Genomic DNA, 19,970 nt, shown 5'->3' with positions numbered 1-19,970 from the left:
CCACAGTGAGGGACCAATATATAAAACAGTGCAGTGTGTATTCACCTTGAGCTGAGCTGCATCCAAGCGCACGTCTACATGCTCTTCTGCCTTGCAGCTGTCTTGCAAATGGTAGAAAGCTTTGACCTGATCCAGGGTGTGCAGCAGACCCCTGGAGAACAGGTTGATCCACAGCACGCTGGCTGGGTCCACACAGAGCTGCAGGCCGTTCAGCTGGGCATACAGGTTCGAGGTGGGCACTGGAAGAGGAAAAAAAGCGAAAAAAACAATGGCAATAAAGTCCAATTTGTCAGAAAATGTTGTCAACTTGCAAACACACATGCATGATGAATTGATAAAAAAACATTACGTACAAGGTCAAACAGACAGGTCTGTAATACTGTATTTGTTATAACAGGTGGGTTGTGCTGTGATACAAACATTTAAATGCAGCGAACATACAATGCTTATAAGAGATCTAAACTTGAGAGAGAACACAACAAATATGGCTAAATACATGCAAACGCAGAATACCTGTAAAGCTGGTGTTGTCAGGAAAGTAGTACTCGGTGAACTGCAGATGAATTGCTGGTACGTTGTCTGGTAAACGCAGGGCTTTACGGTTGCAGGATAAAAAGGACCGGGTCTTCTTGTTTTGACGGCCTCTTGTAGACACCTGCATGTGGATGTGTAGAAGTTAGAACAGTTGTGTAAATATAACTAAATATGGGATTTGTTTTGGGGTAAATCTACTTCATTCAGAACATAATAACAAACGGAAAAAAGGAACTCAATTTCTCAACAAAGGAATGTTGCACATAACAAAACTAAACCTCCTGAGTTAGGACATGAGTGACTTCCTGTCATAAACTGAAGGCATATAGAAAATGTTCCCGGGGGCTCTTGTTCTTTAAAAAGGGGAACTACAAGTGTCTTTGACTTTAAATAGACCTGGAAATGTTACGTTCTTTCATGATGAAAAGTCGAAAATGTCCAAAGTGAAATTGCAGAACCACTGAGAGTGTAATCTGAAGAGGCTGGGGGTTTCTCCGTCTCAGATGAAAACACCAGAGCAGCCAAGTGGAGAGACTTTCTCTTTTCTTACTGATGTATTTGACTGAAGAAAGGGGCATGGCTAAAACATATATCAAGGCTGGTTGTTTGTACAGCTCAATCTATTGTAAAGGTTTCCCAGAGGGGCAATTTGATGCATTTACACATAATCACATCAATATAACAGAGCAGCAATCTGATCAAACAAATTAGATAGCTGGGCAGAACAGAGGAGACTTTTATTCCCTCCGTACGGCCTGTCAGGCAAATGCCTGGCACTGGTTTTTCCCAGGTGGGCTAACTGCAAGTGATGCGGCACATGACACTTGTGTTAGTCAGCTAGCTTACCATGGAGCTACGGTTTTGGAAGAGAGCCAGTTGTATACACACACATCTTTTTTCAAAAGTTATCATTTGTCCAATCGTGATCTCAATTAGGCCTCATCTTGATAATGATTGTGGCCAGATATTAAGCATGCTCACTGCAAAGAGTTGTAAAGAGTGTTTTTTAGCAATTAATCAACCAATACCTGCTTTACACACAAACTCTTCATGTTTTCCATGTTAACTGTAGGCAGTTATGTCATAAATGCAACCAGTTTGACTGTATAAAACGTATGGTGACGTCATTCTTTTAAAGAGCTGATGGACGTTGCTGATATGTCCCTGTTATTGGATCCACCAGTCTGTGGCATGATGCGGATTGGATCTTTTTAAGAATTGTAAGATTGTAAACTCCTGTTTCCATAGTATTAATAGCATTCCTCACTGCTTTGTCGTCACTAAAATATTCTGAATGTAAGTCGAGGTCAAGCCTTGGCCAAAGATACAGCCTGACTGCTATGTCTGAAGAACAGAAGCCCCTCAGTGCATTTATTGAAGTAAGGCTTGGTCTGGAGCAGGTCAATCTAATCAGATAATTCATTTAGGCTTGCCTGGTGAATGTCCACGTCGTCCACCCTGACCACCACGCAGCAGGAGCGCAGCCTCTTCAGCGAGGACCCTGAAGGAGCAGTGCAGGTCCTGCCTGCTGCCTGCTCAGAGGGGGAGGGTCCCGACTTAGGGCTGGACTGACCATCTGAAGAATGAGAGTGGGGGAGAAATCACTTCCAGTCAGAAATGACACATTTACAAAGAGCAAGTCTGCTGCTCGGTAAGATCATGACACACATTGAGAAATACTTTTACTGGTTACGGTTCGTTTCTTTGTTATCATAAAAAATGTGCGGTTACTGAGTCATCTGTAGATTTGTTGGAAATGGGTACATAATTCAATAGTGGTAACTTTGTGGTATTTCTTTTAGATTTAATTAAATTACATTCACGTTTGTTCTTATTGCACAGAGTATAATAGTAGGACTCAAAATGCAGTTAGCGTCTAACCAGAAGGGCAAGCCTATGTATAAAATAAGTATATAAATATGACAGCTAAAGTAAATACAGTATTATCAGCATTAAAAGGTGTAAGCACTATTAATAGTATACAGTTTGATAAAAATAAGGTAGAAATAATATAGACCTCATAATATAAACAGTACTATAGACAGGAATATAAATATGTATACACTATAGACCAGCATATAGACTGTTCTATATATAATACGAGTACATATGAGTACACTATAGGAGGTAGGATTTTCTTGTGTTATAAAGGAAATACAAGTAATCATGTAGATCTGTGCAATTTATCTGAGTCCTTTAAGCTTTGATACATTATAATTCTTTACTCATACCTCGTACTGTCTTTGCGGGGGAGTCCTTGTTGGGCTGGGGGGGCTCAGAGTGGGGCCCGGGGATCCCAGCAGCCTGGACCCTCCTCTGGTACTCCTGCAGGAGTTTCCCGGCCCACTGAGCCTGAGCCTCCATGGCTCCACTGTAGCGCTCCCAGTGCCGACATCCATCAGCTGATTTAGAGAGGAAACAACAAGGATTCGATTCAGCCACCATTCGAGGCTTCAAACTCATTTCTTCTGAACAAAAACCTGACTCACTGTTTATTGTTCACCATGTACCAGGGTCTGTCATATACTTAAATTAGGGTTAACAACAACCATAAGTAGGTCATGGTGAAAGGAACAAGTTCATAACTAAGGTAGACTAGAATGAGTCAAATGTATAAAATATAGTCTGATGACTATAAAGAACAATTTAAACAGTTTTCATTGAGTAAAACTTGAACAAAATAGTAACAGAATGCTGAGCCTTTTAGTCTACTAAAACAGGATAAAAAGGACTATATTTAAAACAAATTGACAAGGAAATGTTACACATGACTAACACTATATTTAAAAAGTATCCGGAAGAATTGAAAGTAGAATAGCTTTTTCTGTATCAGCAACTTCCTGTAAATTAGAGTGCATTCTTTTGCATTTGTCAACAACCTTGGCCATTTTTCAAAGTTGGATGTTTGGATAAGTATACAACATGTGTATAAAACTGACCTGGGTTGGTATATGCATAAATCTTTACTTAATATTCAAAGACCGTAATTCTTAATCAAACAAATAGCTTAGTAAAGGTTTGTGGTCTGTGGTTAATTGACCATAATCGGCTCCACAGGCGACGCAGCTGCTCCACATTCTACACTGGAGGAATTCCACAGAGAATAATGGCAGGGCGCGCACTCCCAGGCAATTAGTCCGCTTGAGTAGAAAATCCTCCCTAAAGCTAGTCCTGAATGAATGCTGTGGATAAAGTGGGAGCAGGACAGGCCTCTGGGTGAACTGTGTGGAAAAGCTCCCTCACACTCACCCGGTCTGTGGACGGGATAGTAGTCAAAGCCCAGCCTCCTGAATGTCAGCTGCATGGCACCTTGCAGGCCCGGTGGGGGAGCCTCATCTGTGAGAGATCACATGATAAGTGACAGGAAACAGCTTGACGTTATCCTTCAAATTCAATAAGGATATGTGATCATTTGGCACATGGCGAGCTATTTCCAACTAACCGTCATCTAATGAAGAGCTGTCGTTGCATATGTGTAGGTCCAATCGGGAAATGAAGGTGTGGAAAGAAGACTCCTTAACATCGTAGAGATCAAAATATTGACTGGTGGTGCTGGGGGGGCCAGCAGGGGCAGGGGGGGTCTCTGTCCACAGGTTGTGGAGGCCAGGAGAAGGAGGAGCGGTCTGAAACAGAGAGGAGGTCAAACATCTAAATAATCAAGATGATGGACAAAAATGAGGAAAAAATATCTTGCAAAAAGAAATATATAGGGAAACACAAACAAGTTACAACTATAATATATAGTTAACATATCTAGAAATAGGCTTGAAGCAACTATATTTAAGTCTTTGTTTTGTTATAATAATACTGTCTGTTATCTGTTAATACGCTTCGTTTTCTTTTATTTATAGTACTATAACTTAAGAACAGGGGCGGGGAACCTTCGGCCCCCGTATACGGCCCGCGAGACCATTTGGTATGGCCCTCGAGGTAATTTATAAACACACACAAAAAAGAAAAAATGTAAAGAAATCTAGACCGCAAAATAATTAAACAAGTGAGTGCCTCTTTTTCCTGGCAACGGGCATGGTCCTTGAACACCTCGAGCGATATAATTACTGACAAAGAACTGCTAACAGAGCACTTATATACTAATAAAGGACTGGCTTATCTATAGCCAGTTGAGTAGCACTTTAAATACTTGGCTCTATGAAACCTGATGTACTTTATGATTCTGTTTTCTTCAAGGTTGTGTCTTCCTGGTCGAATGTACTTATTGTAAGTCGCTTTGGATAAAAGCGTCAGCTAAATGCAATGTAATGTAACACAACACGAGCCTAACGTCTGACAGGGGTGCAGTTCTACCGGAGAGCAACGACTTCAAAAATCGCAGGATAAGGAGCCGTACACATGCCGCAGTTTTTGCAGGGCTGTGTCTTTAGTTGAAAGCCCAGTGGCGATCTGCTCATCTGTCATTCTGATCATACAGTCAATAACGTTGTTGCTATTAGCATCTGGTTAGCTAGCTATGCTAACGAATATAAGAAGCTTTTTCTACAACCAGTGAGGTAAAGGCACATCTTTATATGATCATTATAGTTATCAAAAAACAAGATAATAAAGTAAACGGGTATAAAATACTATATGACAGTAAAGAAAAGTTGTTATTAATAAACAAGAACACAGTTTGAAAGGAGAGTGATTTGTAAAATATCCATAAAGAAAAAGTAAATCTGTTTACAGTTCTGTTTCATATGGGTGTTGAGAGATGTTTCCATAGATCTCTTCATGTTGCTCTCAAAGTGCACCAGATTGATGCTTTTAACTTCAATATTTAAAAAATCTTGGACTTAAATCATGTCCACATGGATAGGAAACTAAATACATTTGCACACATCTTGTGTCCATATCATTCTGTTTGGTGGTCATGCCACAACCGTGCACGTGGATGCATGCGGGAGTCATGGCAAGATATCTGGATTAAGAGGTTGCTTTTTCTTTGCACAGCATGAAAGAAAGGCCAAATGGATGGGCTGTGATTTTTAAGCAGAGGTCAATAATTTGTACGGCCCTCGGAGGATGTTGAAAAAATTTAAATGGCCCTTGAGAGGAAAAGGGTTCCCCACCCCTGCTTTAGAATGTAGAACCAAGCTTTTGTTGCTTTTACATGTATTTATATCTGTAGAATTGTCTTTTTAAAGTCAGTTATTTACAGAATAGTTGTGTTTGAGTTAAAAACGTGACAATATTTTAACAACCTTGGATTGTTAAATAATGAGACAATAAGGTGCTTATCAAAAGAGATTCTACATTTGTATGTCAATGTGTAATTTCTCTTGTAGTTTGGTTTCCTTGCAGCTTTATAGTTTTGGGAATTAAGAAAAATGTAGAAATCAGTAGAAATCAGATTTATAGCCAAGTTTGAGCTTGAAAAATATATATTCTATGCATGTTCGATGGGGCAGTCTATAATATGCAAAACAAAGACAAAAAAATGCATAAAAAGGCTGAAAAAAATCCCCAAACTGAACATTGATGGTTGCTTTGGAAAGCAATGAGAGCTGAAAATAGAAACAGACTGAATTCTTGGATGCTGAGTACATTTTTGAGTTTATGAGGTTTTAAATATTAACTTTGTCTCTAAGAGACCTTTTCATTGGAAGACATTTAAAGTTTTTATGTCCACTAGTTGTTTAATCTCATATCATGTTGCAGGTTTATTATGCCTCTTCACACTGACTTTTCTCCCAAACATTGATCAGCAGACCTGTAGGGACTCTGCCGTCCTGCTCTTCCTCTGCTGGGCCGACTTCTCCATGGCCTCGCTCAGAGACTTGGCGTAATGTATGATGGCTTTGAGCTGAGAGTCCGTCAGCACCCACAACAGGTCGTCGAGAATGAAGAGCAGCTTGGATGCCAGCACGTTGCAGTCCTTTATCTAAACAGAACAACGATGAATTAAACTTGTGACAAATAGTTTGCTATTCAGATTTCCATGACAGAATAATATATGAACGTTAGAAACAGTCTTACTCGGCGCTTTAGAGCGATGCGAATGCGTCCCTGGTTGGTGATGAGACGGAGCGGCGTGCTACCAAGATCCTGGTCGTTACTCTCAATGGCATCCGCCTCGATACGCAGACTCTGCCAGTTTATTTCTTTGAATGTCAACACCTGATTGAAACAATAAACATATTAAACCCTCCAGCTTGATCCTGCTTAAAACCACTATGAGACAAAGAACACACGTTATATAAAATCGCTACTGATGTGGTTTTTATTTGACCCAACGAGAAGGAAAAGGCGTATTTCCTTTTAAGTGGCTTACAAAACCTCGTTCTGAAAGGTTGTTCATCTCTTTATGGCCCCTGCAGCTAATAATAATCCAATTGAAGTGGCTTGATTAAATGGTTCACTGCAGGCCTAATGAGCACTCACCGTTTCTGTGGTGAAACGTTTTGTTTAGCTAGGCCTTGCATACAACGTCCAGTCAGAGCTGTGTAAAGCTGAAGAGGGAGATAATAGGTGTGCTGTACCTCTCCTCTCTTCGGGTCGGTGACACGGGTGTATCGGAGGTCACTGCTCTCCCATTTGGGGTTCAGGCTGTTTCCTTGTAATTGCCAGAGCTCGAAGGAGGCGTGGAAGGCACGAGCCTGAACCTTGATGGTGATGTTGTTGATCCTCACTGACATGCCCTCCACCACTTTCTCTGCAAAGCCGTACTCACTGGAAATACACAATTAAACCTCGAGTAAAGGCATAGTCATCATGGTATGTAGTTTTAGTCGTCTGATTAATATAATGATATTTGCATGCTTACCTCTGTCCTGCTGTGATAGCTATGGGAGAGGGGCCGTTTGGTGGACGCGGCTCCTCACATGTCCGCATTTCTACTTCAACCTTATCCAAGAACTGCACAGATAATATGAAAGAAAATAATGAAACTTTAATACCCCGCAAATAATTGACTGAACATGAATACATTCATAAACTTACTAGGGCAAATAACTAGTTTAGCAATTATTTTTGACTGATTTTGCAATAGAGATACTATTAGGGATATCATTTTTGAAACATCATTCACATCATCATTAATGCGTAAATAGCATTGTTAACTACGGACACCCGGGTGTATGGAAAGCCATTTGCGCCATTATTCGCGCGTTTATTCGGAGGTCCGTTTAATAAACGGGGAGGTCCGATTATCTCCGTTAACTACGGACACCCGGGTGTATAGCATTGTTAACTACGGACACCCGGGCGTAAATAGCATTTTTAACTACGGACACCCGGGTGCAAATATCATTGTTAGCTACGGTGCGGACAACCAGGTGTAAATAGCATTGTTAACTACGGACACCCGGGTGCAAATATCATTGTTAGCTACGGACACCTGGGTGCAAATAGTATCTGCCATTTATCTATTAGGTCGGTAGGCCTGGAAACACCATATTTTATTCAGAATGAGATTAATCACAAATGTCTCTTTACTAAAAGGAGCCTAGGCCCTACTGTGGTTTTGTATATTGCTTAATCCATATTGCGATTTCGATATAACATTTCAATTAATTGTGCAGATTTAATACTAACATTCAAACATGATAACAGGACAGAGAGCACAACCTCTTGAGAACTATAACCAAACAGCCAAATAACTGTGCAGGGTCATGCCAAAGTTATTTTGGGATAAAAGGGAGAGGCCCAGTGTTGCAGAAATGTGCAAGAACTCTGGAGAAGGACACAAATAACAACGCTCTTACCAGACAGATGGGGCTTGTTTTCAACTTTGTCCATTGTATCTACAAAGACAGAACAGCAAGGTCCACAGAGTCAGACACAAACACTTGCCACAGCATTCTGCACTGTTTAACATTCACAGGGCACAAGGGCACTGTGGACATCAAGCTCCTGCAACGTGATGAAGAGTGACGACAAGAACTGCCACACTGTATTATTCAGAGTTATACTGATATTTATATTAAACAAATCACATATCATCAGTTTAGTTATTATTACAATGTACTTAAACTACAAATGACAGCATTAGAGAAATAAAGCATTCATTATTAGACGAAGAGAAGAAAAAGTGAAGGACATAATTAACATAAAAAAGACAGTAATGGACATTTAAGTGTTGACTATTACAAAAACATAATGTCACATTTAATAGATCAGTTTTCACATGGCTGGACTGCATGTTTTCTGAAGACAGGAGTGTTTCGATTGTTCCAAAGCTTTTAAGAAAAGGGCTTGTTTTGACCAAATTATCTAAGAATACAAAGAAAACAAAGAAGCTGTTGCAGTGTTCGACAACATGTTGGGCTGATGAATCACAATGTTTAGTAATTACTGCGTTTACATTTGCAAGAGCTTTCAAAAGGACATTGTTAGCCTTCAAGCAGTGAATGTCTCAAAGCAGCAATGAAAGCAGCCAAATGACTGTGATTATGTCAGAGAGTTATTTGCATAGCAATGAAACCTAATGTTGTGCCTAAAGATGTCTGAAGATGATAAACAGTAACATATAGATAGAAAAACAGCACTGAGAGCTGAAAATATCCTCTATACTCTGCGTCCAAGACCTAGCTTGAATATGAGGAGCAGTTTAAAGAAATTCTTGAGATTTTTGACATTGCTTTCAAATCAAGGTCAAATTTAAATAACACAGATTTTTAATTATGACAAGCATGCTAACACGCTAACAATGACAAGTATTCAAATATACAAGTTCAAATATATCCATCAGGAACAAAAAGTCAAACGTTGACCTGGTGGTGAGCCAAGACTTCTAAAATCAACATCATACTTTATTAAAAGAAGGAACTGATAAACAGCCAAGTACAGACCAAGCTAACATTTCAGGGTATATTGGTCTACATTTTTTTGCTTTTTTATGAGAGGTTAGCCAGGGGCATTGGGAATAGGAAAACAAACAAGTGTATTCCAGTAATACGTTTTAAAAAATGAGTTTTTACCCAGAGTCAGCCGGGTAAAAACTCTTCCTACACAGCTAGACAGGTTGCAACACCACTTTTTTTGTGTGCTATTTTTTGATCAACAATTTAAATGATGGGTTCTTTTTCTAGATCAGCCATGGGTAGTAATTGCTTTGACAGTACCAGCTAAATAAAATGCCTTATTGTGCATCCTTAATGCTGATGGCCCAGTGCACGGCATCCAGTTTATCCCAGGATCACAGCAGCCTCTGGCCTTTTGTGTCCCTCTGAATCACGGCTTGCCTCTCCATTACTGATAACCAGTGCTTGTCTAAGCATCATAATGTCCGCAGCAGTGCCTCTAGCAGGGCTCATCTCCGTGGTACTGACACTGCTCATTTCCTCTCCCACTCTTGTTGGGAAAATACTAAATGTACTCTTCCAATATCAGGCCCAACTGTAACTGCGTACATGACAGGATGTATGATTACCTAGAAGAGCATCAGGACTGTTTTAGGCATATGAACGCTATGTGATGAACATGATGATTCAGCCTCTCTGGAGATAGGCATAACAAGCATGATCATTTCTGACGTGGGTCTTAGCTAATCTTAACAAAACATCGTATACTGCTTTGAACCGGTATTCCTCCATCCTGTCACCGTGTAACACCCTCTCTTGTATATAAAGGCAAGGCAATTTTATTTATATAGCCCCTTTCAGCACGCGACAAGTGCTTTACAAAATAAAAACAAAAAGACATTTAAGAGTAAATACAGCATAAACACATTAAATGGCATTTAAAAACAGGCATAAAAAAGCAAAGATAATGAAATAAATAAATAAACACAGCAGGCACAGAATACATGAATAGAAGGCATACTGCAGTGTGAGTATGAACAGCTCAATTTAAAGCAGCGGCAAAGAGATATGTTTTTAGTCTGGATTTGAAAATAGGAAGTGTTTCAGCGGACGTGCACGATTCGGGCAGTTTGTTCCAGATTGTCGGGGCATAATAGCTAAACGCTGCTTTTCCATGTTTAGTTCTTATTCTTGGAACAGAGAGCAGACCCGACCCAGAGGACCTGACACTCCTGGATGGTTCATACACTGAACAAAAATATAAACGCAACACTTTTGTTTTTGCTCCCATTTTTCATGAGATGAACTCAAAGATCTAAAACATTTTCTATATACACAAAATAACCACAATAAAAGGCCACTCTGAAACGTGCATTTTTGCTTTATTGGGGGTGTCAGGGGGGGGTCCGAAAACCAGTCAGTATCTGGTGTGAGGGGTAGGGGTAGGGGTAGGGGTAGGGTTAGGGTTAGGGTTTGGGTAATGTTGTGAATCGAGTGGCCCATGGTGGTGGTGGGGTTATGGTATGGGCAGGCGTATGTTATGGACGACGAACACAGGCCACTCGATTCACAACATTACCCTAACCCTAACACCAGATACTGACTGGTTTTCGGACCCCCCCCCAGACCCCCCCAATAAAGCAAAAATGCACGTTTCAGAGTGGCCTTTTATTGTGGCCAGCCTAAGGCACACCTGTGCAATAATCATGCTGTCTAATCAGCATCTTGATATGCCACACCTGTGAGGTGGGATGGATTATCTCGGCAAAGGAGAAGTGCTCACTATCACAGATTTTTTCAGATTGTGAACAATATTTGAGAGAAATGGTTATTTTGTATAAAAATGTTTTAGAACTTTGAGTTCATCTCATGAAAAATGGTGTTGCGTTTATATTTTTGTTCAGTGTAGTTATGCAGGAGATCGTTTATATACCTCGGTCCTAAGCCATTTAGTGATTTAAAAACTAGCAATAGTATTTTAAAATCAATTCTTTGGTCGACTGGAAGCCAGTGTAAAGACTTCAGAACCGCACTGATGTGATCCACTCTTTTAGTGTTTGTGAGGACTCGAGCAGCAGCGTTCTGAATCGGCTGCAGCTTTCTGATGGATTCTTTTGTGAGACCTGTGAATACACTATTGCAGTAGTCGAGTCTACTGAAAATAAAAGCATGGACAAGTTTTTTCTAAATCCTGTTGCGACATTAGTTTTTTAATCCTAGATATGTTCTTCAGGTGATAGTATGCAGACCTAATAACTGTTGTAATGTGACTGTTAAAATTCAGGTCTGAGTCCATCACTACACCTAGATTTCTAAAGCATGTGAAGGACACTGTTCAGGAACTAGTTGTGCCATATGCTCTGTATGTGATGACTACTTCCATTCTTGCAAGGATAATAAATACATGTATCCTGATATTGAAGCTCAAGCGGGTGACGAGTGATATTTTTCTAACAACTCTCAAAGCTCCTGACATTAATAAACAGAAAACCCTTGTATAGTTTAAAAAAAGAACCATAGACAAATACAAACATGAATTATGAACTTTTTCTGTACCAGCTTTGTGTCTTACAAAAGAGAGACAGCCCCACCTTTTAGAGCAGCTACACAATCAGGTTAGACCACTCAATAGTAACATACCCTGATGGCGGCCTTGTTGCAGTAGACCCGGGTGACAGCCAGCCAGGTTGGCAGGTCCAGCATGTTCTGCAGAACCTCTTCATCGAGCTCCAGGTTGGACAGCTGCCCCTCCCCCTTCAACGTGCTCAGGTTGATCTTGTCAGGGGACAGATTCTTGGTGAACCTAAGGAAAATGAGACCAGAGTAAATATTGACAGCCTAAATCTGGAAAAGCTTCATTCATTTTTAACCAAGGGAAACACCTGACAACATCAGTACGTCACTGATGATCGAGGAGACAGGAATAAAGAAAATTAAATTATGCAGCTTGGCTAAGATGTTTCTAAAAGCAGTGCAAGTGCATGAGTCATCCTGAGAAAACACAGCAGCCTCCATACTAGAGCCACAGCTGTATTTCCCATCTTGGTTAACCTCTCGGCTTTCACACCAGCGCTTTTTCCTTTCTAGCTCCGAGCGGGAGCTTTTCTGGTTCAGCTCCGGTTTCCCTTTTCTGCTCCCGCTCTGTGCACACCGCCCAGAGCTGCTGCCGCTGCTGCGTCATGACGTTACGTGCCTGCTTCATAACATCCAAACCGCGCGGAAATCCCTCACATCGATAACAACAATGGCCGATTGTATTGAAGCGCTGTTCTATTTCGTATATGGCTTTGCCCTCTAAGGCTATCGCTATTGGGTTATCCCCCTGCGCCCCCGCGCAGCACTGAAACACTTGTAGTCCACGCCCACCCGCTAGGTGGGCCCCACCCTCGGGCCTCCTTCCGGTATAAATAGGAAGGGGGCCCGGCACTCTGCTCCCTCTTTTCTTCAGCAACCAGCACAGTACTGAAGCACAGGAAAAATCAAGTCATGAGCAACAACTGTGTCCGTGATTGTCCCTCATGTAAGACGGGGTACATCATGAGTTATGACTTGCACGCGATATGCGAATCCTGCCTGGGGCCAGAGCACGCGGACGCAGCTCTCAGCCAGCAGGTCGCTTGTTCGCATTGTGCCCGTCTCCCGTCAGCCGACAGGAAGCGAAGAGCGGACGCTCTAGCTGCTGTGGCTGAGGAGGACGATTGGCCCGTCCAGAGGAGGGACGACAGCCTGTCTTCTGGAGCCGAGTGCGGGGGCAGGAGTCGGACGACTCCTACCCCGTCTCCCTCCATGGCGCGCCATGCGGCTCTCCCCCTCCCCGTCCGGTCAAGCGCGAGGTACGGGGTGTGACGGCCGAGCACGCGGTCCCCTTCTCCGTTGCCACGGCGCTACCGGCATTGGGTGGCATTATGCTGGAGGGTGCCGGAGATCATCGGCAAAGCAGCAGCATGCAGAGGTCTCCCCCGTTCCCCCAGGACGGGACAGGGTGGCTCTGGACGACATGGCCGGAGTGTTTTCCCGGGTTCAGATGGGCAGGAGTGACCCGATCTGGCCGCGCTTCCCCGCCATTAGGCGGTACCCAGGAGGGGGCGGCGGCGAACCCAGAGGACCCTGAGGGCTCCGGTGGCCACCTTTGTTCCCTTCACTAAAGGTGGAGGGATTCACAGAAGAGGGTTTCCCAACCACCCCCGCTCTGGAGCCGAGCTTGCCGGCGTTCTTTGGGGTTAGGCAGGCCAACTTGATCGCCGGACGGCGCCCTATGTTGGCCTCCCAAGGACCAGTATGTCGCCCGCCAGACTGACCGGGCGCACCAATGTGCGTTTCAGGCGGTCTGCGGCGGCAAACAACATCGCGTGCTGGCCAACTCGGTGGTTACGCTGGTGGAGCGGTCCACCACCGTGGCACCAGAGGAGGCGGAGTAAATCGGCAAGGCGGCCAGCACAGCACTCACGCTGTGCGCAGCCGTGGCTGTCTCCCAGGCGAGGATCGCAGCATGGATGACGCAGATCCAGCGCCACCTCTGGCTGCAACAGGCGGCTGTACAGAGCCAGCCAGGAAGGTCTTGCTGGACCCCCAGTTTTTGGCCATGGTTGGAGTCCATGAAGGCGGCAGCGGAGCAGGCGGATGATATCCGCCGAGCACGTCGGCTGGCTCCAGCCTGCGGCGAAGCCTCAGCGGCACCAGCGGCAGCAGCAGCAGCAGAGGCCCAACCCGGCCACAGCAACAGAGAGACGCTCATAGCAACCGCAGCCGAGGCGTCAGACTCGTCCGTCAGCGGCGGCAGGGGCACCGTCCCGCGCCTCCGCCCCCCCACCAGCAGAGAGGGGGGGTCAAAAGGGAGTGAGGTACTCCTGTTCGTCGTCTGCTCCACGAGAGCCGCCAAGGAAACAGAGCCCGGCCCTGACGGTTTGGGGGGGGAGTGTGAGGAAAATAAAAGAAGCTTATTTTCCCAACATGTTGGTCTGAGTCATCAGTTTCAATATGTGTTTCACATATCCCCAGACTCTGGGTGAACCAGCTGCCTATGAACCATCGGTTAATAGCAAGCAGGTTTCGTTACAAAAGCCTGCACATTTTAATCTATCGGTTAATAAGCTGCAGAGCGCGGTAACTACGCCAGCTGCCTCCAATCTGTTGATTAGTAGGCAGCGGGGTTCGCTGCAGAGGCCTGGTGGTTATAACTTTTCGGTTATTAACCACAGACCTCGCGGCATTCCTCTGTCCGAGACACGCCACCTACACACGGTCACAATAAGCCCATGAGCGCCGTGGTAACGCCTCATGTGGATGTCACTGCACAGTGCACACACCTCCACTCATCCTCTGAGCGTGTACGCGCCTCATGATGAAAGTCGGGGTGAAATGCAGCGTGTGGAGGCCTCACTCACAGCCCTTTCGCTCTAGGCCCACCTTGGGTTGCCTCATGGGCAGCGGCTGCGAGGGCCTCTGGCGTGGCTTGTCGTCATGACGACCACAACACATCTCGAGCATGTGCGCCCGCTCTCAGAGTGTTTCTCGGAGTGGCAGCGTGTGTCTGATGGACAGATGGATGAGCAGGCTGATCAGCAGAGGGTACACCCTGCAGTTCGCCTCCCCCCCCCCCCACCCACAGTTCAACGGGGATACAGGAGACACGCCTGTCATCCCGAGAACAGTGTCTTGCGCTCCAAGCAGAGCTACGGGAACTCCTGTTGAAAGAGGCTATTTCCAGGGTTCCCCAAGAGGAAGAAAATCAGGGGTATTACTCCCGCTATTTTCTTATCCCCAGAAAAAGACGGGGGGAATGAGACCCATTCTCGAGTCTGTCAGCTTTCAACAAGGCAATAATGAAGAGGGCCTTTTCACATGCTGACGGTCAAAAAGGTGCTAGAGTGTGTTCACCAGGGAGACTGGTTCACCTCTATACTAAAGGATGCATACTTCCACGTACCCATCATCCCGCAACACAGGAAATTCCTGCGGTTTTCATTCCAGGGATATCGTACCAGTAGCAACCGTCTGCCGTTCGGTTATTCCCTGCTCCTCGCACCTTTTCAAAGTGTGTAGAGACGGCATTACATCTGCTACACAGAGGAGGGATGAGAGTACTGTTTTACCTGGACGACCTGCTGCTGTTGGCTCGCTCCAGGGAGGAAGCGGCTTTACAGACGGTACAACTCATATCGCATCTGCCAAAGCTGGGTTTCATGATAAACTGGAAAAAGAGCTGTCCTCTTCCCTCCCAGAGTATTGTTTACCTGGGTGTGGAATTGGACAGCTTTGAACCCAATTCAAAGTACTGGTCTTCACATATAGAGCTGTCCATGGCCAAGCCCCAGCCTACATCAATGACCTTATCCACCCACCCGCACATCACAACCCGGGCCCTGAGGTCCTCTGAGCAAGGCCACCTAAGGATGCCCCGAACCAGGCTAAAGACTAAGGCCCCAAGGCTTGGGAACAAACTCTCCCCCAGATAATAAAAATCTCGGCCTCAATAGAGATTTTTAAGGGGCAGTTAAGACAACACCTGTTCCGACAGGCCTTTGGGTCGTCGGAGGAGGTGAGTTAGTGGCCGTCTTTTTTATTGGTGTTTTGTCGTATGTTTTATCCTATGTATTACCACCTGCTGCTGTTTTATGCCTTTTATTCTACATTTTATAGTTGTACTTTGAATTGTGTCCTGTGTACTGTACTGTAAAGCACTTGTACATCCGTGTTGAGAAGGGTGCTGTATAAATAAAGTTGTACTTACTTACTTACTTAGCTCTCCTTCGACGCGTCACAAACCCCGCAGCGTGGTGACGGCCCTCTGTGATGCGGCTGCTCGGCGTGATGGCAGCAGATCACGGGGTGATTCTGCACATGAGGAGGACTCCAGAGGTGGTTATTATCCGCCTACGCATCGACCCCTTGCGACAGAAGAGGCGCATGGTGGTCATCCCTCTGTCCGTGGGTTCCAGACTTAACCTATTGGAAAGTACCCACGTCCTGTCAGAAGGTGTGTGCCCGTGGCAGAGTTACGTCACACATCTCGGTGTTCACAGACGCATCTCTCTCAGGGTGGGGAGGAACGTGCATGTCGCAGGCAGTGGGGGGACAGTGGCCGGCTCACATGTCCTTCCACATAAACATGCTGGAATTGATCTCCGTACGGAGAGTAATTCAGCATTTTTGCCCGTTGCTGCAGAATCAGCATGTGTTGATTCGCAGCTTCTGAAACACAGCCAGACGGCTGTTGATCTGGGCGCGCGCGCATAGTTCTCCATCAAAAGCAATGTTGTGCCCGGCGAATTGAACAAAGGGGCAGACCTCATGTCCAGAGGAGGTCCTCGCCAGGAGGACTGGAGCCCTCCATCCCGAGCTGATCGCCCAGGTTTGGAGCCGGTTCGGGAGGGCGGAGGTGGATCTGTTCGCCGCACGCGGGAACGCGCAATGTGCCCTCGTGGTTCTCCCTGTCAGCGCAGGACCACCCCCCCCCCCCGGGGGTGGACGCGTTCGCACATCGTCCATGGCCCAGGGGACTGCTGTACACTTTCCCACCAGTCCCGCTGATCCCTCGGTTCCTGGACCGAGTGCAGGAGGAGCGGCTGTCAGTGATCCTAATTTCCCCCGGAGCGCACGGGAGCTTCCTGGTTTCCATGCCTACAGCGTACGCTGTCAGGCAGGCCGTGGGAAATTCCGTGGCGCGGAGATGCTCTCTCGCAGGTGGAGGGAGCGATCTACAGTCACCCAGTGATAGGCCAGCAACGTATGGGCAGTGCCCCTCGAACGGGAACACTTAGAGAGGTTGGGTCTCATCTCAAGATGTTGTACCACCATTCAGGGAGCCAGGGCCGCGTCTACCAGAGCATCCTACACAGCCAAGTGGGCAGCGTTCCAGTGTTGGTGTGTAGAAAGAAGCCTGGACCCCATTACGTGCCCCCCCCTCACGTGCCGTCATTCCTCCAGCTGTTGTTGGACAGGATATTTGGCGTCAGCCACAATCAAGGTATATGCGGCTGCCATATCACTTGTCACATGGGTTTCGGAGCAGGGACGTTGTTCAGTCACCCACTGACGAAACGGTTCTGCCAGGGGTACTGAGACTCAGACCTGTGTCACGCGCACTGGCGCCTCAGTTGGATTTGGCTTTGGTGTTACGAGCACTAAGCAAAGCCCCATTTGAACCTTTAGAGCAGGTTCCCCTTAAACTGTTATCAGCCAAAGTAGTACTGCTTTTGGCGCTAACATCAGCAAAAAGGGTGAGTGATTTATCCGCTCTCTCTGTGGCCCCCGTCATGCCTCCGGATCCAAGGGGATGGCAGTTCGGCTGTGCTACGGCCTAACCCAGCCTTTATGCCAAAAGTCATCACAAGCTCTTTTAGGTCAAGAGTGATCACCCTGGATGGGTTTTTTTTCCGCCTCCTCATAAATCGGAGGAAGAATCCACATCTCATCTCCTCTGTCCTGTGCGCGCGCTGTCCTGCTATGTGGCACGCACGGCGGCCTGGCGCCGTTCTCAGCGCCTGTTTGTGCATTATAGAGAGCGCTCAATCGGGCAAACTCTATCTGCACAACGGCTGTCACACTGGCTGTGTGAGGCTGTGTCGCAGGCATATGTCTCCTCTGAGGTGGAGCCCCCCCGGATAATATCAAGGCGCACTCCACCAGAGGAATTTCCTCCACGGCGTTGCACGGAGGAATGTCAGTGGAAGAGATTTGCACTGCTGCATCTTGTCCTTCCCCCTGTTTCATTATTCATTTTTATTTGAGGGATGTCTCCCTTTCCTCTCTGACGCACCCTGTACTGGGTGTCCTGTCGGAGTGAGTGACGTCAGGGATCCAGCTGTGCGCCTCTCTCCTGCCTCTCGGCACGCGGAGAGCTGCTGTTCCCCCCCTCTGATGATCGCAGGACAAGGTGGGACCGTTCGTCTTCTACTTTCTCACAGCGGCCGGTATGTATTATTCCCAGCCTTCACCCCGTCGGGAAGACAGGCATGTTTTGCTATGTTCCAGGGACGGTGATGCGCCATTACGCATGGCACAACAGGGCATGGGGGGTGTTATTGAGCAGGTGTGTCTGTGCTTCTAGTGCTGGGCGGACCCAGTGGGGCGCAGACTACATCATGCTTCGCCCTTAACCCAATAGCGATAGCCTTAGAGGGCGAAGCCATATACGAAATAGAACTGAGGTTACCTACTGTAACCCCAGCTTCTATGAGTAATGGCGCAGCCCTCTAAGCGCTGGGCCCCACAGGCTCTACGAATAGCTGAAGAAAAGTTATTTTGTATGGGAGCAGATTGCCGGGCCCCCTTCCTATTTATACCGGAAGGAGGCCCGAGGGTGGGGCCCACCTAGCGGGTGGGCGTGGGCTACAAGTGTTTCAGTGCTGCGCGGGGGCGCAGGGGGATAACCCAATAGCCTTAGAGGGCTGCGCCATTTACTCATAGAAGCTGGAGTTACAGTAGGTAACCTCAGTTCGCTTTGGTTATCCTCTTACGAACTAAATGGAAGGCATCGGACGACTTTACAAGGGACGACTTTACAAACATCACACGCAAGCATTTTGTTGTTGTTCAGGAGGCTGATCCCGCCCATGCCCCTGCCCCCGCCTCGACGTAATGCCCCTTTCACACCAACGCGTTTTTCAGCTCCGGCTCGGAGCTGGAGCCTGAAAAGTGCCGGTTTTTCCTGTTCACACCGCAGCGGCACCGCCTCTTAGCTCCGGAATCCGGTTCACTTCCAGCTCCAAATAATTGTCGATCTAGAGGCAAGAGCTTCGGAGCCAAGAGGTGGCGTCGCTTACATCTCTCTTACGTTGAGGCGTGCAGGAAACTAAACCCACCTCCCCTGAACATGGGTCGACTGTCATGCCTGCCTACAAGCAGTAGTGCTTATAAACACCTTTATAAAGTCAGCCAACACTAACCAGGCTTCGTGTGATTCTGGTTATTTGTACCTTACTTTGACCATCCGTTCACTGTTATTGATCATTGTGGAGAGAGCCAGACGTGTTGTTTTGTATTATAGCAGCTATCGGATGGAATCAATACATGGGCTGCACAGGTTGTCGTGTACGACTATCACAAGTCGAATCATAATAAAAATACGCCGGTAAAATGTGCCTGTAGAAAACAGTTTATGCCACAATAAGATAGCAATAGCAAGTGGTCAGTTTAGCTTCCGTTGCTATGCTAACATCACCCATTTATACCAGAGAAACTTTCATAACAGCGTTGTGATGCCAAACAGCGTCAATTCAGACTGACACACATTCACTTAGTCTAAGGGGAACTGGGATATGCATCAGCTGCTTGTGTGAGTCGGACAGTGAAATACTTTAGAGCGCCGCTGCAGTGTGAGCTAACCGGGAGCTAACGGAGAATAAACTCCCGTGGAAGAGCAGCCAGCACTGCAGTGGTCGGTAAATGCAGCAGAAACACATTAATAAACAATGAACCACGGCACTCTGGAGAAAAGTATAAGGTTGAGAAGTCATTATTTATTAAAATATCTGGCTTTGTGTGGGATTAAAGCAACACGATCATCGACCCGACGCAGTTCCCCGTTGTTGTGAGCGCCGTAACGCTGTTGGGGAGCAAATCAGCGATGTAACGGTGACGTCATGACGCAGCAGCAGCAGCACCAGTCGGGCTCTGGGCGGTGTGAACAGAGCGGGAGCAGAAAAGAGAAACCGGAGCTGAATCAGAAAAGCTCTAGCTCAGAGCTAAAAAGGGAAA

General features: G+C 46.0%; 1 protein-coding gene across 2 annotated transcripts in view; it reads right to left on the bottom strand.

Annotated features, from left to right (window-relative positions):
* The window catches only part of LOC117450053 (bridge-like lipid transfer protein family member 3A), a 56,879-nt gene that overhangs the window by 6,809 nt on the left and 30,100 nt on the right, over window positions 1-19,970 (bottom strand). For both annotated transcript variants that reach the window (XM_071203736.1, XM_034088044.1), the window contains exons 2-13: window positions 11,913-12,075; window positions 8,235-8,273; window positions 7,295-7,386; window positions 7,011-7,200; window positions 6,508-6,648; window positions 6,242-6,412; window positions 3,977-4,157; window positions 3,784-3,870; window positions 2,766-2,936; window positions 1,968-2,110; window positions 514-655; window positions 46-239 (exon numbers count right to left, since the gene is read on the bottom strand). In XM_071203736.1, the coding sequence (XP_071059837.1) occupies window positions 46-239; window positions 514-655; window positions 1,968-2,110; window positions 2,766-2,936; window positions 3,784-3,870; window positions 3,977-4,157; window positions 6,242-6,412; window positions 6,508-6,648; window positions 7,011-7,200; window positions 7,295-7,386; window positions 8,235-8,273; window positions 11,913-12,075 (1,714 nt within the window). The remainder of the gene's footprint in view (window positions 1-45; window positions 240-513; window positions 656-1,967; window positions 2,111-2,765; window positions 2,937-3,783; window positions 3,871-3,976; window positions 4,158-6,241; window positions 6,413-6,507; window positions 6,649-7,010; window positions 7,201-7,294; window positions 7,387-8,234; window positions 8,274-11,912; window positions 12,076-19,970) is intronic.

This window comes from Pseudochaenichthys georgianus, chromosome 7 (assembly GCF_902827115.2).
Source record: "Pseudochaenichthys georgianus chromosome 7, fPseGeo1.2, whole genome shotgun sequence".
Taxonomy (NCBI): Eukaryota; Metazoa; Chordata; class Actinopteri; order Perciformes; family Channichthyidae; genus Pseudochaenichthys; species Pseudochaenichthys georgianus.
The sequence above is the reverse complement of the archived record's forward strand: the minus strand, read 5'-3'. Positions and strand labels throughout refer to the sequence as shown.